Source organism: Taudactylus pleione, unplaced genomic scaffold, assembly GCF_031769625.1.
Source record: "Taudactylus pleione unplaced genomic scaffold, aTauple2 ptg000906l, whole genome shotgun sequence".
In the NCBI taxonomy this organism is placed as follows: domain Eukaryota; kingdom Metazoa; phylum Chordata; class Amphibia; order Anura; family Myobatrachidae; genus Taudactylus; species Taudactylus pleione.
The window spans coordinates 2,933,617-2,950,189 of NW_028285307.1; the positions used below are offsets into that span (position 1 = coordinate 2,933,617).

The 16,573-nt window shown below is 50.9% G+C and overlaps 1 protein-coding gene across 4 annotated transcripts in view; it reads right to left on the reverse strand.

Annotated features, from left to right (window-relative positions):
* The window catches only part of KMT2B (lysine methyltransferase 2B), a 91,559-nt gene that overhangs the window by 52,908 nt on the left and 22,078 nt on the right, over positions 1-16,573 (reverse strand). For all 4 annotated transcript variants that reach the window (XM_088459368.1, XM_088459367.1, XM_088459366.1 and 1 more), the window contains exon 3: positions 12,832-16,238. In XM_088459368.1, coding sequence (XP_088315494.1) covers positions 12,832-16,238 — 3,407 coding nt within the window. The remainder of the gene's footprint in view (positions 1-12,831; positions 16,239-16,573) is intronic.

Below are 16,573 nucleotides of genomic sequence, written 5' to 3' on the forward strand. Positions count from 1 at the left end.
AAGCAGTTCCCCTAACTGTGGTGGACGCTACTGAGCAGAAAGGAGAACCCGTTGCCCAAAGGAAGCATCCTGAGAGGCAAAAGTATCAAAGGCATAGAACCTAAGAAAAGTGTGGACAGAAGACCACTGGCTGCCTTGCACAATTGTTCAGTAGACACACCACAACTAAATGCCCACGATGGCCTACAGACCGAGCAGAATGTCCTGTGCTTGGAACAGGGAGATCAGCCTGTGTGTACACCTGAGAGATAGTCATGCATAGCCATCTCGCCAGAGTCTGCTTGTTAGCGAACCATCCTCGTTTGTGAAAATCATATCAGATTTTCGAACAGGGTTTGTAAGCTCCACATAGATACGGAGAGCACAAACTACATCCAGGGTCTGGAGCCTGAAAAGTTGGAACAACAATTCCTCATTCACATAAAAAATTAAATACCTTAGGAAGGTAACTCTCCCTTGTACGAAGAACAGCTCTATCCCGGTGAAAAATCAAAAACGGGGATGACAAGAGAGCGCTGCCAAATTAGAGACTCTGTGAGCAGAAGAGATAGCGAGGAGAAAAAGTGCCTTCGCTGACAACCTCTTCAAATCTACAGAGCCCAGGGGTTCAAATGGGGGAGCTTGTAGCCCCTTAAGAACCAACGTCAAATCCCATGGTGCTACTGGTGGAACAAAAAGAAGACTGAACTCACAGAACTCCCTGAAAAAAATTCTAATATCTGGTAATGAGGCAATCTTCCTCTGGAACCAGACTGACAATGTAGAAATCTGCACTTTCAAAGTGGCCAGGCGGAGATCAGGGTCTAAACCCAGCTGGAGAAAATCCAGTAATCCTGGAAATCCTGAACACCTTAGGATCATACTTCCTATGGGAACACCACTGACCAAAAGAATGCCAAAGTCTGTAATAGATGCGGGCAGAGGAAGGCTTTCGTGCCCTAAGCATGGTCTGAATTACAGAACTGGAAAAACCTTTTGCTCTTGAGATGGAAGATTCAAGAGCAACGCCATCAAAGCCAGACGAGGTAAGTCCAGATGCTGGCAGGGACCCTGTGTTAGCAGATCCTGCCATAGCGGAAGAGGATACGGACTGCCTATGAATAGATTCTGTATGTCGGTGAACCAGTGACGTCTGGGCCAAGCTGGAGCCACTAGTGTTACTGTTCCGCCTTCCTGCTGGAATTTCCTGCGGACTCTTGGGAGGTGAGAAATCGGAGGAAAAAAAAAAAAAAAAAGATACCCCAGCTTAAAGTCCCATCTTACTGCCAGTGCATCCATAAGGGCTGCCGATGGGTCTCTGAACCTGGACACGTACCTGGGGACCTTGTGGTTGTGACGTGACGCCATGAGATCTATTTCTGGTAGACCCCATTTGTTTACCAGGAGCTGAACCACTCCCGGAAGGAGAGACCACTCCCCGGCGGTAATGTCCTGGCGACCTAGGAAGTCTGCTTCCCAATCGAGTACTGCCGGTATGAATATTGCAGGGATAGCCGGAAGATGCCGTTCTGCCCAAACCAGAACTCTTGTCACTTATTTCATGGCTGAGTAACTTCCTGTGCCTCCCTGATGATTGAGGTAGACCACAGTTGTAGAATTGTTGGACTGGATCTGGACTGGTTTGCCCTGAAGCAGGTACTGTGCCATGACAAGTGCTTTGTATACTGCTCGCAGTTCCCGAATGTTTATTGGCAGATGACTTTCCTGATTTGTCCACCTTCCCTGAAAGGTGTGATGACCTGTCACTGCTCCCCATCCACGAAGACTGGCGTCTGTGGTGAGAAGCACCCAATTTGGAATCCAGAATGGGCACCCTTTGTTCAGATGATCCTTTCTCAGCCACCACAGTAGGGAGTGACGAACCTCTGGGACTTTATTTGATGATACTGTCCAATCCACTTGGAGAGAATCAATCTTTGCAGAGGCCTGGAATGGAACTGAGCATACTTCACCATGTCGAAGGTGGATACCATTTATCCCAGGACCTGCATTACTAGCAGAAAATAATGCCAGTCCCTTAGTTTGTGAAGCAGCTTGTGTATTTGCAACGATAGGGCCACAATCTTGTCCTCTGGCAGAAACACCGTCTGTGCCCGAGAATCCACAAGAGTTCTCAGATGTACCATCTGCTGTGTTGGAGAAAGTGATTTCTTCCAATTGATAATCCAGCCGTGCTTTTGTAGGCAGGCTATGGTCAGCTTGAAGATGGTTTTGTAAAACGACCGGTGTCTGTGCCATTATCAGAATGTCGGCACAATTCTGACTCCCTGATGCCCAAGATAGGCCATCATGACTGGCATTATTTTGGTAAATACCCGGGGAGCCATAGATAGGCCAAAGGGTAGAGCCTGAATTTTTTAATGTTGCTGAAGGACAGTAAACCGTACAAATTGCTGGTGGGATTGTATAATAGGAACATGCAGATGATATGCATCCTGAATGTCCAGGGAAACCATATAATACCTAGGCTCCATTGCCAAAATAATTGATCGGATATTTTCCATATGAAACTTGGGCACGTGAATAAACATGTTGAGTGTTTATAGAGAAGCCCCATCTAGTTTCTGAACCAGAAATAGATTGGAATAATAACCCCTTCCCTGTTGCGACACAGGAACCGGGATTATTACCCTTGCCTGCAGCAGGGAGTGAATGACCTCCTGAAGGGCCAAAGCCTTTACCGCATCTGCTGGAGGATCTGTGCAAAAAAACTTCTGGGGAGGATGCCTCCGGAAAGTGAAGGCATACCCGAGAGGCAAATTCTCGGACCCAGGCATCTGCTGCTGTTTGACGCCAACATTCCGTAAACTGAAGTCGGCCTCCCACACTGGGATCCCCAGGAGGAGGCCCGCCCCATCAGGCAGAGGGTTTGTCGTCCAGGCTTAGAAGCTGGACGTCTTAAGGTGCCCATACACAATGCAATAAAAGCAGCCGATCCAACGGATTGGTACTATTTGGCTGCTCTATCGTACCATGTATGGGCATGATATCGGACAGAGCGCGCACCCGTGGGGTCGTACATTGCACCCTTAAGTCTTACTGTAGGTTCAGTTGATCTGCGGATGCAATGTGCGATCCCATGCAGCACTATGCAGGTGGGGGAGGGGGGAGCCGGCATATGGGGTGGTCGGCCACCCAATCGCTCCGTGTGTGGGGACCGCCCCATATGTCGGACTCCGGATCCCCTGTCGCGTTGCACGGTGCTTATTGCAGAGTGTATGGGCAGCTTTAGTTTGTCGCCATATTTTGCGAAAACTAGACGTCTTAGAGGAAGGCTGTTCCCTTGCTTGTCCCTTAGAACGGAAGGACTGAAAATAAACCTGTCCAGAGACTTTATCGTCACCATAGATGGCAGACCTGCTGAATTTGAAGCTGCCAGAGTAGCTATCATTTTATCCAACTCTTCTACAAAAAGTACATTCCATAGAAATTTAAAACTTCCAAGTGCGCCCTCTGTGATCCTGTATCAGCCTTCCAGGTTCTTACCCAAAGGGCCGTGCGTGCCACTACTGACGCTGCTGATGCCTTAGAAGCTAAAATTCCCGCATCTACTGCAGCTCCTGCCAGATAGGAAGCCGCTTCCCGTATGTGGGAGATATACATCATCCATTCTCTGGTAGCATTGGTAGAGAATCTTCCAATGCTCCCATCCATTCTTCAACCGCTTTGGCTACCCAGGCTCCAGCCATAGCTGGACGAGTAACGGCTCCAGATGATGAAAAGATCATTTTAAGACATGATTCAATCTTTTTATCCGTGGAATCCTCAGGGAAGATGCTGACGGAATAGGCAATGCAGCATTTCCGATTAAATGCGTTACATGAGCATCCACAGTAAGAGGTACCTCCCGCTTAGTACATACAGAAGCCGGGAAAGGATACAACGATGTTATTATCTAATTCACATAAAAACGTTTGTCAGGGTTACCCCATGCCTCATCCATAAGCTCAGTGAGCTGATCAGATACAGGGAACTCCGTTTTGACCACCTTCCGGTGGTGATTATACACTGCAGCCTTCTTACTACGAGCTGGTTCATCATCCTGAATATCTAGGATTGATCTAACCGCCTTCACCCAAGAAGGAACATCCACCTTCCCCGAGCTAGACCCTGGAGAGGAACCCTGCGCATTATATCGGATTCCTCTGATGATGCTTCTGAATCCTTATGTTGCGCAGACTGATAAAAAGATAACTTGCGCTTAGGCGTCTTAGTAACTACCGGTCTGCTATCAACATTAGACGGTGCCATACTCTGACTAGAATGGCCATCAACATCCTTCCAGAAAGGATGCATAGGAGGTGCAAAGATAGCATGCTGTGTACACCCCACCCAAGGAGGAATACTGGGAGAAGCCAAGGCGGCTCTTGTCCAGGGACAGGTAAACTGGACTGGTGAGGTGGCTCTATATAACAGACAACACACAAACCATCCTTAATGTCCTGAGGGGACAAATAAGCCATACATGAGGGCTCCCTCTCCTGTACCCCTTTATCTTTTGGCATATTCAGTATTAATAGATGCAATGTTATGTGACAGACTTCAAAAAAATTAACAAATGTGAAGTAATCAGAGAAAAACCTCCACCCCAAGAGGATGGAGAATAAATGACAGACAGAAATATAAGACAAGTGTCAATACAGCAGCTATTACATACAATTACAAATAAATCTAAACCAACTACACAAACACAAAGGAATGGTAGGATATAGAGCACTATATACCTTAACCAAGGGAGAGGTATACAGGGAGACTACCCCAAACCCTCCTGAGACCACTACAGGGTGCACCGAGCGTGGACAGTGAGCGTCTCATTACACGTGGTGGGTAGGCGGAGCAACCCAGACGCACTAAACCATTCTTAGGGACTGTGTCTGGGGTGGAGCTGCCGGGTGAGCGCCTACCTCCCCTAAGCTGCGTTACCCAGCCGGGTATGCTGACCTCGTGGCAGCAGAGGCATCTGCTGCCGATCCCCGACGTCAGACGATAAGGCCCCGGGTGGTATAGTGAGGACGCGGACAATCCGGAGCCCTGACAGCAACGGCTTCTAGTGCGTCTCTGACACCAGAAGCAAGGACTGCAGCACGCGAATCCCCGTAAGCGAGGAAACGCCTTACCGGACATCTCCGTGCGTCCGGTAGCAGTCCAGGTCGCAGCATTGCGGCTAGCAAGCTTAGCGGCGACCCGCCAAACTCACCAGCCCGGTTAGTGGTGTTGCGGCCCGGCGGAGGTTAGGTGGCCTTGCAGATGCTTAGTACTGCCAACCCAAAAAAACATAAAATAATAAAAACATAAAATAAAAGCTTAGAACTGCCTGAGCAGTCCACCGTTACAAAGGTGCGTCTTGATCCTGTCGCACCAAACAAACAACTGAAGTCCTATGGCTAGGGGCGGGGTATATATGGAGGAGGACCCAAGGCATCCTGGGAGCTGAAGCTTTAACTGTTTGGTGCCTGGTCTCCAACCATAATATCCACATGGTATCCCTGTGGATCCTGAAAAAGAAACATTGGTTTATATATAGAGGTGAGTTCATCTCCCAAAAGATAAACAAACTCATCTCCTGAAACCTCTGTAATGCTTCCAGTATTCTGACTAACTGAATGGCTAGAGCAGGCCTGGCCAACCTGCGGCTCTCCAGCTGTTGTGAAACTACAAGTCCCAGCATACCCTCCCACTGATCAGCTGGTAAAGCATGCTGGGACTTGTAGTCTCACGACAGTTGGAGAGCTACAAGTTGGCCGTGCCTGGACTGGGGGTAGTGTATACACTCTTACTTTAAAAACAGGGTACACACTGACAATCAGGAGATAAAACAAGAGATATGGTAAGAACATACCTTTGTTATCTCTGTTTCTACGAAGTCCATAGGGTCCACAGGGTGACCTTGGGGGTATAGCTGGATCCTGGATCCTCAGGCACCACGGAGTTAAAGCTTTTAGCTGCTCCCAGGATGCACTTGGGTCCAACCTCCCCTATACCCCCGCCCCCGAGCCACAGGCACCTCAGTTGGTAAGCAGCCCAGGTCGGAGGAGGAGACGAAACAGAGAGAAGGAAGACTGGAACACACAAGAACCATACTCACAGAAATGGGAGACGGAAAACCGGTGACCAGTCACAGAGCCCATATGAAGCCAGGTGCGTCAGGGCGGGTGCCCTGTGGACCCTATGGACTTCGTAGAAACAGAGATAACAAAGGTAAGTTCTTACCATATCTCTTGTTTTCTACTTCAGGGTCCATAGGGGTCCACAGGGTGACCTTGGGGATGTCCCAAAGCAGTCCAACTAAGGGCGGGGACGCTCCTGTGCTGATAGGAGAACCCGGCGCCCAAAGGATGCATCCTGAGAGGCAAAGGTGTCAAACGCATAGAACCTCAAAAAGGTCTGAATGGAAGACCAGGTGGCCGCCTTACAGAGCTGAACAGCAGAGGCGCCACGGCTAGCAGCCCAAGAAGGGCCCACGGACCGAGTGGAATGAGCCTTAACCGAGGCTGGAACAGGTAAACCCTCCAGCATATAAGCCTCAATAATAACAGAACGAAGCCAACGGGCTAGAGTCTGTTTGTTGGCAGGCCAACCCCTCTTGTGAAAACCAAAGAGGATAAACAAAGAATCCGACTTCCTCACAGAACTAGTCCGGTCCACATAAACCTGGAGTGCCCTTACAACGTCTAAGGAAGTCTCCCCAGCCGAAAGATCAGGTTACTGAAAGGCTGGTACAACAATTTCCTGATTAATGTGGAACCTGGAAACCACCTTAGGCAGGAAATCAGGACGAGTGCGAAGCACCGCTCTGTCCTGATGAAAAATCAGAAAAGGGGGACGACAAGAAAGCGCCCCCAAATCTGAAACCCTCCTGGCAGAAGCAATTGCCAAGAGGAAAACAGTTTTAAAAGTTAGCCACTTGAGCTCCACTGACTCCAAGGGCTCAAAAGGAGGACCCTGTAAGGCCCTAAGAACCACCGCCAAATCCCACGGGCAACAGGTGGCACAAAGGGAGGCTGGATTCTCAAAACACCCTGGAAAAAGGTGTGTACGTCCGGCATAGCAGCGATCCTGCGCTGGAACCACACCGACAGACCAGACACGTGTACCTTCAGTGAAGAAAGACGTAATCCTAAGTCCAAACCGGACTGAAGGAAAGCCAGAATACGCGAAACTCGGAACACCTGGGGATCATAGTTTCTGGCCTCGCACCACTGAAAGTAAGTGTGCCACACTCTGTGATAGATCCTCGCGGAAGCAGGCTTGCGCGCCCTCAGCATGGTGGTAATAACGGAGCTAGAAAAGCCCCGAGACCTCAGGACGGCTGTCTCAAGAGCCACGCCGTCAAAGATAGTCGACCCAGATCCGAGTGAAGACAGGGCCCCTGAGACAACAGGTCCCGCCGTTGAGGTAGGAGGTACGGAGCGTCGATGGACAGGCTCCGCAGATCGGAGTACCACGGCCTTCTGGGCCACGCTGGGGCCACCAGGATCAGTGTGCCTCCGTCCTGTTTGAACTTGCGCAGGACCCGAGGCAGCAGAGATATCGGAGGGAACAAGTAAGCCAGTTGAAACAGCCATTTCACCGACAGCGCGTCTATCAGACTTGCGCCTGCGTCCCTTGTCCTTGACCCGTACACAGGCAGCTTGTGATTGTAACGGGACGCCATCAGGTCCAGTTCTGGCAGCCCCCACTTGTCCACGAGTAGTTGGAATACCTCTGGATGAAGCGACCATTCCCCGGGATGCACATCGTAACGGCTGAGGAAGTCTGCCTCCCAATTGAGGACTCCTGGGATGAAAACTGCCGAGAGAGCTGGAAGATAGCGCTCCGCCCAAGCCAGGACGCGGGACACCTCCGACATCGCAGCTCGACTGCGAGTCCCTCCCTGGTGATTGATGTACGCCACCGTGGTGGCATTGTCTGACTGCACCTGAACGGCCCTTCCGTGAAGAGCGGTGCCGGACGACTGCAGGGCTCTGTATACTGCCCGCAGTTCCAGGATGTTGATGGGAAGAATCGCTTCCTCCGCCGACCAACGACCCTGAAGTGACAAGAAGCCTGTCACCGCCCCCCAACCCCGGAGACTGGCATCTGTCGTGAGCAGAACCCATTCCGGGATCCAAAAGGGGCGCCCCTCCAGGAGATGCGCTGTCTGCAGCCACCAGGCTAGGGACAGACGCACCTCCGAGGACAACACCAGCATCTGAGAGCGGATCCTGTGTGGCAATCCGTTCCATTCTGAAAGAATCAGCCCCTGCAGGGGCCTGGAATGGAACTGGGCAAACTCCACCATGTCGAATGCCGACACCATGGACCCCAAAACTCTCATCGCTGAGTGCACCGACACTCTGCCACTGCTCAGACAACTGTGAATCCGCAGCTGTAAGGAGGAGACCTTCTCTGGAGTCAGAAAAATCCGTTGCTGACGAGAGTCCAGCAGGGCCCCCAAATGAACCATCCGTTGTGATGGGATGAGGGAGGATTTCTTCCAGTTGATCAACCAGCCGTGCGCCTGTAGACAAGCGACCGTCAGGTGGAGATGCTGGATCAGTACCTCCGGGGAGCTTGCCAGCAAGAGGAGGTCGTCTAGATACGGTAGCAACCGTATCCCCTGGCTCCGAAGGTGAGCCGCCATGACCGCCATCACCTTGGTAAATACCCTTGGTGCCGTGGAGAGACCAAAGGGTAGAGCCCTGAATTGGTAGTGGTTGTGGAGAATAGCAAACCGCAGAAACCGTTGGTGCGATGTTGCTATAGGCACATGGAGGTAGGCGTCCTGGATATCCAGGGAGACCATATAATCCCCCGGTTCCATCGCCAGTATGATGGAACGCAAAGTTTCCATCCTGAATTTGGGAACCCTGAGAAACCTGTTCAGGGACTTCAAATTGAGGATGGGGCGATGAGAGCCATTGGGTTTCTGCACCAGAAACAGCGTAGAGTAATACCCCATCCCACGTTGAGACTGTGGTACGGGTATAATGACCCCCGCCGTCAGCAAGGCCTCTATGGCTTCCTGAACCTGCAAGGCCTTGGTTTTGTCCTGAGAAGGACTTGTGCAAAAAAACTGGCAAGGCGGCCTGTGCCGAAAAGACAGGGCGGACCCCTGGGAGACCACTTCTCGCACCCAGGCATCCGTGGTGGTATTGTGCCAGCACTGGGCGAATTGAAGAAGTCGGCCTCCCACTCTGGGGTCCCCCAGAGGGAGGCCCGTCCCATCACGCAGAAGGCTTATCTTCTGGCTTGGAAGAAGGGCGCCTAGCACTCCAGGCTTGCTTCTTTGGCTTTGAGGCGGTCTTGGGTGCGGACTGCCTCGGGAAGGACTGACCCTTTGCCTTGCCCTGAACCCGAAAGGAACGAAACGCCGAGCTCCGGACCTTAGCAGGTGTAGTAGCTGAAGGGAGGAAGGCTGACCTGGATTTTGCCAGGGTATCTACTATTTTGTCCAGGTCCGGACCAAATAGTAATTCCCCATTAAAAGGTAAGGCCTCCAAGCCTTTCTTTGAATCCGCGTCTGCTCTCCAAGACCGCAACCACAAGGATCTACGAGCAGACACTGCTGCCGCCGAAACCCTAGAGGTCAACAGGCTAGCATCCAAAGATGCTTCTCCAATGTAGGAGGCGGCATCTCTCATCTGTCCTAACAACGCCCTCTGGACGTCCGGAGATTCATCCGTAAACGTGTCCTCCAAGGCGTTGGCCCACCCCTCAATGGCCTTGGCCACCCAGGAGATGGCCATGGACGGCCGGGCTACAGCCCCTGAGAGAGAATAAATAGACTTTAGACAAGTCTCCACCTTCCTGTCCGTAGGATCCTTCAGCGAGGATATAGACGGCAATGGCAAAGTAGCACTCCTGATGAGGCGTGTTACATGGGAATCGACTGCAGGCGGAGTTTCCCATTTCTTACAATGCGCTTCCGGGAATGGATAATTGGACGCCAAGCGTTTCTGTGGCAGGAAACGCTTACTGGGCGTCTGCCAGGCCACCGCCATGTGATCAGTCAACTGATCAGACAAGGGGAACGCTGTAGAAGTAACCTTAGCCTTTTTAAAACTAGGATACCTTGACTTGGGAGCGGGTGCCTCATCCTCAATCAGAAGAATAGCCCGCACCGCCTTAACCAGAGCCCGCACATTGATGGAAGACTTAGTGTCTACCTCCTGGACTGAGGCATCTGAGGCTGAGTCATCCTGTACCTCACCATCATCCGAGAACCCCTCAGAATCCGAAAGATGCGCAGCCTGTGCCATGACTGAGCGTTTAGACGCCCTGGAGGGCACGTCACTGCGCAACATCGACTGAAAAGCCGAAGATGCTGCCGCCAAATCTTGGACAGTGTGGGAAAGCGCATCCACCCAGGGTGGAGGAGCTGTCACAGGAGCCTGAAACGGCACCACAGCCGGCTGTGCCACAGGGGTGGACTGAATATACATTGGCAACCCCGCATAGGGACCAACAGGCTGAGACCCCGGGGGAGTCTGCAATAATTGTGGGACACCCGGGGAATGGGGGATGGCAGGCTGGGGCAACGCCCTAGTAGGGGCGGCAGTCGGGACCGACAGACGGTCCGCGATGGACACCAGCACCTGGGAAAACATCGCCCATGGTGGCTCCTGCGAAATGGGAGGTTTAGACGTACCAGGGACCGCCTGGCACCGTCCGCACAGGCCGTCCTGTGACAAATCCTCCCTATCCACTCCTGCAGAACAGCGCCTGCAGGAGAACAATACCGGAGCCCCGGAGTGCTCAATCTCCTCCTCAGACATGACTTAGGAAGAAAACGTGCGCACTCACCAGTGTGCTGAACAACAGCCCACAATATGGCACCGTGTAGCACACAACTGTATGTGACGGACCTCACAAATACGTGATCTATATAGGTGAGGTGAGTAGAAACACCCTTCCCCCGCACACCTGTAGGGCTTGTAGGAGAAGGAAAGGGATAGGTACAGGCTGACAGTAAGTAGAAAAAAGACACAGACAGGCAGCACTAGCAAAAGTCACATACCATGCAGGAAGATATACTCACTGCACCTTTCCACTACAATCAACCTCCCAGATTCAGTGTCTGGGAGGGCTATAGCGCTGTGTACACTGTCCTTCTGCAGGGGAGAGGTACACAGGGGGACCGGTCCGCGTGCTCCCTGAGAGTATCCACGCTGCCACAGAGAAAATGGCCGCTGGAGACCTCAGTAGAGGAGTGGCCGAGTAGCTGCAGCTCAGCGACGCCAGACTCCGAGCTGAAAGGCGCGCTGAGCTGAGGGGAGGAGCCGCTAGACAGGGAAGGCTTCCTCCCCTGGCTAGCATATTACCCCCCGGGTTGCCGGCATCCCGCTTGCCGCGATATTAACCCTGGTGGTCAAGTGGTCTGGCGGGGTATGCCTCCGCTGGAGGGGGGGCCCGCCGCCACCGCTAGCGCCCCCGGTCTGTCCCCTAGACCGGGGGCATGGGACTGCATTTAAAAGGAACCCGCGCACCGCCGCTAATCAGCGGTGCGCGGCTTACCTGATCTCCCCGGCGTCTTCCGGCAGCAGTCCCGGGGGAAGCCAGAGTCCGGCTAGTACAGACTCTGGCTTCCCCCGCTGCGATCCCCAGTTCAGTGCTGGCGTCGCGGCGCCAGCAGGGAGAAGGAGCGGCAGCGTGGGCGTCTGTACAGACAGCCCAGCGCTGCTGCTCTAGAGAAAAAACGAATAGTAAAAAATAAATAAATGTAACTAAGTTAAATAAAAAATTAAAAGCTTTAGGGGGCTGCTCCTGCAGCCCACACCGCAGGGTGACCCGACTCCGGCCGGGCACCATCTAAAACTGAGGTGCCTGTGGCTCGGGGGCGGGGTATAGGGGAGGTTGGACCCAAGTGCATCCTGGGAGCAGCTAAAAGCTTTAACTCCGTGGTGCCCGAGGATCCAGCTATACCCCCAAGGTCACCCTGTGGACCCTGAAGTAGAAAGTAAGGTAACAAAGACCACAAAAATAAAACCTTTTGTTTCTGTAATTCATGGAACAACAAAAACACACATTAAAAAAAAATAGCGTAGGTTCTATTTGCTAGAAATAAGCCCCCCCTTGTTTTTAGCACATAGACCCTACACCGTCCTGAGGAACCAACTGCGATCATCACACAGTTGGGTATGTTGCAGAATTTAGATAGGAGGCACCACTAGAAGACCAAATGTTTAAAAGATTGAATAGATCCATAAATGAACCCGGCTTTAGCAGTGCTGTTACCTCCTAGGTAGCTCGCCTCTCTAGTCTGGGTGGAGCACAGAATTTTTCACTTATTTTGCGTACTTTGGGGGTTATTGGATCCAAACCAGATGGTAAACATGGGGCTTGAATCCAGTACACAATCTGCAATGCATTTTTGAATAGATACTTCTTCCATGGGCATCAAAACACGTCACAGTGGGAACTGTATATAGGTCACGTTTTCTAGCTAGCTACGGGCTATCAAACTTCATATTACTGCAAATCAGCAAAGAGGTGTACGCCATCTGCAACGCATTTCAATAGCTACTTCTTCCTCGGGCATCAAAACGCGTCACAGTTAAACTGTATACAGGTCTCTTTTTCTAGCTAGAGGAGAGCTACCATAAACCGCATATTGCTACATACAACCAAAAAAGTTCTACACTACACCCAGGGGCAACAAGATACCCAAAAGGTGAGAGTGCCTGCCAAAGTACCCAAAGTTTGCAAAATATTAGTCCAATATTAAGTGCATATGTATTCTGAATATAATCTTCAGTGCATTTGAACTATTATTGGGTCTTTTGCCATTTCTCCTAGCAGACGTAGACCCTCTCTAAACGGTTTAAGGACAGTAAAACAGGGAGCGCTTACCAGGTCAGCACTCTTCTGCTTATCAATCTTAAACAGCTGGATTTTGGCTTTTTCGAGCAGGCTGATGACCTTCTTGTCTGTGCCGGAGAGGGCAAGTTCATTTGGTGGACAAGATGAACCCTCTTCATGCGACAACAGCGCCACAGGAGACGGGGACCGTGATTTGACAGTAACTTTACGCAACACTGTAGGAACATGGCTACTACGAAGAGTCATGGCTCCAATCTTAAGAGGTTTTTCCGGTGACATATTTTGCACTAGATCGCTGGATGGATTTTCAGATTTCAAGCTTAGGGTCTCATCTGCCTCAGGAAGCATTTCAGTTAGCTCAGAGTTTGTTAAAGAAACTTCAGATGAGTTCGAAGGCGCTGCCAAGTTCTCCGAGCCAGTGCCAACAAACAGAGGTAATGTCAAGTGGTTCGCCCTTCTGCCTAAAGGCTGTAAATCACCATGCTTAGCTGAAGGGGTCAGCAGGACCTCCGGTAAAGAAGCAGTGACTGCAGTAATAGGACTGTGGTCTTTCGCCGCTCGGCTGTTAGTACCAGCAGAGGGAGCCTTTTTGGTCTCATTGTCCTGAAAGGAAACAGCTTCGTAAATTTTCAAGTGCGCTTCACTGGGAGTGAACTGAGGTGCACGAAGAAGTGGAGACCGCTTGGCAGACTCTGGCCTGGGAGGGGGGTCGGAGGGAAGGGGGGAGGATGGTGCAGATACAGGAGAACTGGGCTGCAAGGGCTCATCGGGAGAGGCCGGAGAGGACAAACGGAAAAGCGGTTGAGTGGAACACTGAGGTTCATGGGACTCAGGAGTTGAAATACTGATAGAGTTCCAACAAAAAGTTGGTGCTCGTAGAATGTTTTTGCGTGCGTTTTCAGGGGGAGCAGATGGAGCAGACTGAAGAGCTGGTGATGAAGCAGAAGAAGAAGGAGAGGAGGCAGTTTGTGTGGAGTCTGTATGGGGAGAGATTGGAGGTAGCAAGTTGAGGTGATCATCTTCATTAAAAAGACTAAAACGAGGGTCAGAAGGGGGAAGAATGGTATTGGAAAGCACCTGTTGCTCCAGCTCAGCCATGGTCATTATTGGCCTGGACAGAGCCTGTTTAGCCGGGACTACAGTGACAGGATGCGGCTGATCATCGTCCATGAATCTGCGAGGCATTTTAATCACACGGGAAGGGCGCAAACTCACTGTGGGCTTGATGAAGCCACCACTTTTGGCGGTCACCGCTTTGGAAGACTGAGCTTGGAGATTTGGTTGGGCTTTGCTCTGTGCTTCCTTCACCTTGGCTAGAAGTTTCTGAGTGGCACAACGCTCAGATCTCCAAGAATAAGTCGGCTTAGCTCTCTCCCCCTTTCTCATCACTCTCAGCCTTTTTCCTAGGGACTCCGACAAGGCAGGAGAGGCACTGCCCAGATCAGCCAGTTCATTTACTGGTGCTAAACCCAACTGGGTCCCTACAGGTTCTGGGAGTGCTTCTTCGACCGCTAGCATAGTCTCAGACACAACAGTCGTCTCCGAAGGTTTCTCCTCAGAATGACCGCTCTCTTCATGGTTTGACACTTGGTCTCCTTCAACAGCCGAAGCTTTGGTTGGATCCCCACTATTATACAAGGTTTGATCAGTGGTTTCTTCCTTTTCAGGCAATGCTTCTGTGCTTAACGCAGAAGGAAGTCTACAGTCAGCAGCAAGGTCATCATTCATCAGTAGTTTCTGTTCTTTCCCTTTTTCCTCGTCACCAGCTTCAAGTGTACCTTTCTCCGAAGTCTCATCTTCACTGTCTTGCTCACTCACTTGCCTGTATGCAGCTCGTAGCTTCCACTTAACTTTGGGAAGCCGACTGTCTCTTAGCCTCTGTAGTTTAAGAGTGAGAGACCCAACTCGCTCAGCATTCACTTTTGTTTCGGAGCCCAGCTCTCCAACCACCGCTCCAGCTCTACGAGACGTTTCCCCAGTTGGTTGCTCTGTATCAGTGCTGGAAGGTTTGGAAGAAGCATTAAGATTTTTGGGGGCCCTAATGACTTTGGAAACACCTCCTGAAGATGCTGACTTTCTTGATTTATTAATTCGCCTTTTTCTCTGGCCTGAAGTACTTTCTTCAAAAGGGCCTTCATTACTTTCGTTTGCAGGAGAATCCTGCCGAGAGGCGACTTCCTCTTTGTGAGCAACTGGGTTGACATCCAAGAAGTTAGTCTTCTCCTGACTGGGTGAAGTGTCGGAGTTGCTTTTATGACCTGTTCTCTTCCTCTTCCGCCTTTGACGTCTGCTCAGTTTTGGAGGATGAGTAGAGCAGTTTTGTTGCTTCGGGGGAGTGACATCATCGATGTGCGGCTGCTGCTGTTTCGCAGTGGGAAGGGAAAGACAGGGCGACAGAGCCGCGCTATGATTAACAGAGACTCTCTGCGTCTCTCTTGAAGAAAGCAAAAATGAAGAATTCAAGCTGTACAAAGAGGGGTCCAGTTGCGTGAGATGGACTCGAACTACCTTCTCAGGGGTGAAAACTTGCTTAGCACTGGGCATTGAAAGTCTCTCTTGCTCAGCTCTCGTTCCAGTAGGGCTTTCTTGCTTAGCACTGGTTCTAGCAGGGCTTTCTTGCTTAGCACTAGTCTTAGCAGGGCTTTCTTGCTTAGCACTAGTCTTAGCAGGGCTTTCTTGCTTAGCACTAGTCTTAGCAGGGCTTTCTTGCTTAGCACTAGTCTTAGCAGGGCTTTCTTGCTTAGCACTAGTCTTAGCAGGGCTTTCTTGCTTAGCACTAGTCTTAGCAGGGCTTTCTTGCTTAGCACTAGTCTTAGCAGGGCTTTCTTGCTTAGCACTAGTCTTAGCAGGGCTTTCTTGCTTAGCACTAGTCTTAGCAGGGCTTTCTTGCTTAGCACTAGTCTTAGCAGGGATTTCTTGCTTAGCACTAGTCCTAATAGGGATTTCTTGCTTAGCGCTAGTCCTAGTAGAGTTTTCTTGCTTAGCGCTAGTCCTAGTAGGGCTTTCTTGCTTGAAACCAGCCACGGCAAGTCGCCCTTGTTTAGCACCGGCCACAGCAGGACCCACTTGCTTAGCGTCAGTCACAGAAGGTCCCCCATTCTTAGACCTGGCCAACGAAGGTCTGCCATGTTTAGCGCCGGCTGCAGAAGGTCCCCGAATCTTAGCACCGGCGACTGAAGGTCTGCCATGTTTAGCGCCAGCTACTGATGGTCCCCCATGCTTAGCGCTGGCCAAAGGTGGTCCTCCATGTTTAGCGCCAGCTACAGTAATCCTTTCTTGCTTCACAATGGGAACAGGACTCTCTTGCTTTTCACTAGGAGGATCCTCTTGCTTTGCACTGGGAAGAGGATCCTCTTGCTTTGCCCCAGGAACAGTACCCTCTTGCTTTGCCCCAGGAACAGCTGGTGAACAGCTCGTCGAGACTACAGATTTCGGACCTATAGAAAAAAAAAAAAAAAAAAAAGAAAGAAATTAGGAGTAACTCCACAGATTGCTTTTTTCCCATTGGAATAAAGTTGTTACTAACAAGCGGAGGATGTAATATAGCAGATCTAAAGCAAAACAGACTCCACTTGCGAGTAACAGATTAGCAAACAATACATGTCGTACTTAAGGTAAGGTCCACTTTCTTTTTAAACAGCCCACCCCCCCCCCCACTGCCAACAAAATGATCACTTAACATATTTGGGGAGGAAAAAAGTCACCCATTCCAGTGATGGCTATAAGAACTTCCAGCAACCATGTCAGCCACTCACCAGGGATTTTGGAAGCA